The sequence below is a fragment of the Engraulis encrasicolus genome, chromosome 3 (assembly GCF_034702125.1).
Source record: "Engraulis encrasicolus isolate BLACKSEA-1 chromosome 3, IST_EnEncr_1.0, whole genome shotgun sequence".
NCBI classification, from domain to species: Eukaryota; Metazoa; Chordata; class Actinopteri; order Clupeiformes; family Engraulidae; genus Engraulis; species Engraulis encrasicolus.
In genome coordinates this window covers 7,869,771-7,874,770 of record NC_085859.1, presented here as the reverse complement: position 1 = coordinate 7,874,770, position 5,000 = coordinate 7,869,771, and the positions used below count along the sequence as shown (strand labels likewise).

At 41.1% G+C, this 5,000-nt stretch overlaps 1 protein-coding gene across 1 annotated transcript in view; it reads left to right on the top strand.

Moving 5' to 3' along the window:
- The window catches only part of cux2b (cut-like homeobox 2b), a 124,299-nt gene that overhangs the window by 80,372 nt on the left and 38,927 nt on the right, over positions 1-5,000 (top strand). The window contains exons 7-9 of the mRNA XM_063195870.1: positions 474-556; positions 1,053-1,119; positions 4,532-4,580. Of these exons, the coding sequence (XP_063051940.1) occupies positions 474-556; positions 1,053-1,119; positions 4,532-4,580 (199 nt within the window). The remainder of the gene's footprint in view (positions 1-473; positions 557-1,052; positions 1,120-4,531; positions 4,581-5,000) is intronic.

Here is a 5,000-nt window from a genome sequence, read left to right as displayed (position 1 = left end):
TCTATGAAGTTCTTAACTGGGGTGCTGTTTGTTGTTCGTGGTGTTCTTTATTAACACGCAATGCGTTTTTTTTGCGAGGACCTTCATTATTTCGCATAAAACACTCCCCCACGTGATATTCGAATGATTCGAATAATCAAATAGTTCGAATTCGTGTGGTTTTTCAGAACGAACATTCGAATGTCATTTGTGAGCAACACACACACACACACACATACACACATACACACACAAACACACAAACACACAATTGAAAACACTGTTTGAGAGAACATGTGTTGTCTTTTTACATGTGTGTGTGTGTGTGTGTGTGTGTGTGTGTGTGTGTGTGTGTGTGTGTGTGTGTGTGTGTGTGTGTACATGTGTGCGTGCGTGTGTGCGTGTGTGTGTGTGTGTGTGTGTGTGTGTGTGTGTGTGTGTGTGTGTGTGTGTGTGTGTGTGTGTGTGTGTGTGTGTGTGTGTGTGTGTACTAGGTCACCAGAGGAGTGTGAATCCGACTCTCCCCTCTCTGGCAGACTGGAGGACGCAGAGGGCCGCATCAGCACACTGCAGACATGTGAGTTCCTGTTTATTCCTTACTACTTCCAGGTCAGAGGTCAACAATGCTAATGCTAACATGCTAATGCTATTATAAATTGTGTTTCAATTAGTTTTGGTGAACGGAACACCACTATAACAGTGGTGATTTAAAGTACAAGTTGAAGCGTCAAATGAAAGCATTTAAAAACAGACACCAATGCACACACACACACACACACACACACACACACACACACACACACACACACACACACACACACACACACACACACACACACACACACACACACACACACACACACACACACACACACACACAGCAACACTAGCGTACAAGCACCCACACTCTCTCAGTTGAGCTCTTAGCAACACATAAATACATAAAGTAAAGAGCAAAATTGAACATAGATAAAAGAATGAAAAGAGTTGTAAAGTGTTTTATTGTGTTTTGTGTCCATTAATAAAAGATGGACAAGATTTGTACGATGTTTTTTGGTGTGTTTTGTCCACAGCGCTAACCACGGCCCAGTCGGAGCTAGCGCAGCTACACAGGAAATACGAGGAGGAAATGGCAGCCAAGTAAGACTTCCTTTCTCTTCTTCTTCATCTGTCTCTCTTTCTCTCCGTATTTTCTTTTCTTCCATCTCTCTTTCTCCCTTTTTTTAAATCTCATTTTCTCTCCTTCTTTCTCACCTTTCTCTTTTTTTCATCCAAAGGATTCAGGGTAACACTTTACTTTACGGATCGCTAATAAGGTGGTAATTTCATGTTAATTTCATAGTTTTTTCAGAGTAATAACTGTTTGTTTTTAGTAACAACAGCAAAATAACCATACAGTTTCCAGTGCATTGTGGTGACACCCTGATGACTCGCAGCACGGTGACACTTTGTTCACACACACACACACACACACACACACACACACACACACACACACACACACACACACACACACACACACACACACACACACACACACAATGCACTGGAAACTGTATGGTTATTTTGCTGTTGTTACTAAAAACAAACAGTTATTATCCTGAAATAACTATGAAGTTAACACAAAATTATCACCTTATTAGCGATCCGTAAAGTAAAGTCCAACCGGATTCAGTTTATTGTCTTTTCTTCACCTATGGATTTAGATTAACTGTAAAACAACAATGATGCCTAGTGACTCATTTGAGTGCTTGATTCCGGATTCCAGTTGAGAAGCCAGAGTCCAGTGCTGCATGTTTGTTGTAGCCATTCACCAAATCAGTAGACCCAAGATAAACAAGACAGTTGTGGCACAACTTAAGAAGCCACAATTCAATGCATATATTTATTGAAGAAATTCATGTACCATATTTGCCCGAATATAAGACAATCCTGAAAATAAGACGACCCTCCTTTTACAGATTCATTTTTTGGGGAAAACATTTGTTTAAGAGCAAAATATTGCTTCACACAGGAAAACTATTTATGTCAAAATGCTGTTTATAAATTGACGGTAGACTATACAAATTTGATGAGGCATTTTCTTGACCTCTCCATTATTGAACGTTGGGATTGCTGGAAAGGATGATGGTCTAACAAAATATTATTTTTGGTGCTATCTTTGTCTACTCTGTGAAAATAAGATGACCTCCCTTTTATAAAGCGCTATTTTTAGTGCAAAAACCCTGTCTTATATTCGGGCCAATAGGGTAATTTTCAAACTCCAGTCAGCATATTGTGACTGGTGGTGGAGCTATTGGCATGGGGTATGTGCATGTTGGCACTGTTGGCTTGACATCAGAAGCCCTAATCCATATAATTTGATGAGACGATTCACTTCATCTCTTGTTAATTCCAGTCATCATAGTTTATGCTTTTGGCTTTGGGCTGGTTAGTGGAAGATACGTACTGTTGGCAGAGGCAGACTTTACATTAGGCAAATCTAGGCAATTGCCTAGGGCCCTGACCAAATCTGCCCTCCACAGGGGCCCTCAACTGTCCAACACCAGTTGCAATTAACACTCACAAAAGTAGATCTGATCTTCGTTCACGTATGTAAACCACTAAAATAGCACCCTCGCTCCTTCTATGCCAATTGGTGACCCTTATTTTGTGAACATATTTAAAGAATGAATTATGAGGGCCCCATGTCTATATTTCGCCTAGGCCCCAAAATGACTAGATCCTCCCCTGACTGTTGGCAGTGTGAACATGTGTGAACATGTGATGGCGCGACATCAAAAGCCTGCAGACTCTGGTGCCACACCACATGTTTATGCTCTGACCACTTAATTATAATGAACTGATTCCAGTGGGGATTTTTTGCCACTGGTTGGGATAGTTGGTATTGGATGGCACAGTGTCAAGAGTCATCATCTGTTGGCATTGAAGGGCCTAATTGGCATCGAATGGCCTAATTGGCATCGAATGGCCTAATTGGTATCGGATGCATAATTGGCATCGGATGGCCTAATTGGCATTGAATGAAATAATTGGCATCGGCTGGCACAGCATCAGAAGCCAAAATGCAATGCTGAATTATGTTTTTCATTCACTGAGACCTTAATTACACCTACATATGCCTATATTTTTTTTTATAATTTATCTATATATTCCTCATCCATTCACATGGCATGTGGATGAAAAGAAAAATAACTATTAGAGACTAAAGCGATTTGAACGACTAGAGGCGATTCAAGCGACTGGAGAGACAGTTTGCGACTCTATCTGCCTTTAAATCCTGGCCGCTACCATCCAATCACAACTAATTTAGTTTGGATCCGCATAATTTGCTGGCTTTACAAGTAATGAACTGGTTACGTGAATGGGCACAATAAATACTGTATAGGGGGCTTTGAATTTCATTTCATTTCAATGCCAATTATGCCATCCAGTGCCAACTGATTCAGTGAATTCTGTGGTTGCCGACACTTGTGGTTTCGGATGGCAGCCGTGCCATGCCAATTATGCCATCCAGTGCCAACAGGGCCCTCCAGCAAACACTGATGGCCTCATAAGCCAGGATTTAACCCATTAATGACTGATGTTGCATTGCGCAAGCACTGGCCCTGGCGCGTGGAGCTGCATTGCGCAACATTCAAGCTCATGAGATTTGAGACAACTTTATTAAAAATCTCTGTTTGTTTGAGATGAATGAACACATTCTAATGAACGATGAAGGTCTTAGTGTTTAAATGCAACTTATTGCATATTTTTATGTGCCTCAGAAGCTGAGATATTTAGGTTTTTATAGACTGAGGGCAGCTTTTCTTAAAAAGGGCTCAGGCATTCAGCACTCCTTTTTGCAGGTGCCTTAGGTTTCAATGGATTTAAAGGCAGCTAGAGTAGGCCTATTTATTGTGGCAATTCACTATAAATCAGTAGAGTAGAGTACTGTGAGGAATCCTGAGGGAAGGATTGTGGCCAACGCAGGTATTGCAGCTTTGCTGCTCATTATGAAACTGTGCTGCCTATTGCCAAATTTGATCTTTTCAAGAATATTTACTACGTAACAAACTAATATTTACCAGTATTACCAAAGGAATGGTTTGCAGCTAAAAATGTCTATTCAATGCTAAATTATTTTTTTCATTCACTAACACATTCACTGTGGTTGCATGTATGCGGATATGATTCAAGGACCACATAGGAAATTAGTGTAGGTTGAGCTGTTTTTCTTATACTCTGATATATGTACAAGGTGCATACGCAACATTTTACTTCACTTTATTTTAAACTTGTGCTGTGCCATTAAACTATATTAAAAACAAATCAAAACATGTTCAATGATTGGCACACTCTGCACAATGGTGTCACGCCGGGGCATGTGCATCTAATCCTGCTAGTGTATGTGTGTGTCTGTGTGTGTGAGTGGATGCTTGCGTGAAGGGTGTATTAATACGTACATGTAGATGTGCTGATGAATGAGAATACTGAAGTATGCAAGTTAATAACTTTAAAAAAACTGTTTTTTAAAACTTTGCATATTTTTTCTGATGTTTTTCTTCATCAGGGCGGAAGAAGTTGGCCTGCTGATGTCGAACCTAGAAAAAGCCAACCAGGTGTGTGTGTGTCTGTGTCTGTGTTTTTGTGTGAGTGTTTACATCCCTCTTCATGCATATACATGTTCGCACATCTGTGTGTGTGTGTGTGTGTGTGTGTGAGTGTGAGTGTGTGTGTGTGTGTGTGTGTGTGTGTGTGTGTGTGTGTGTGTGTGTGTGTGTGTGTGTGTGTGTGTGTGTGTGTGTGTGTGTGTGTGTCGGAGGGGGGTGTTGCCTGTCTGATTGAGCTCTTCCCTCGTTAAGATAATCATCCCTGTAATCAAGCCTGCGCTTTAATTAGCCCAGCCCCCTACACACACACACACACACACACACACACACACACACACACACACACACACACACACACACACACACACACACACACACACACACACACACGCACACAGACAGACATACACGCAGACACACACGCACAGA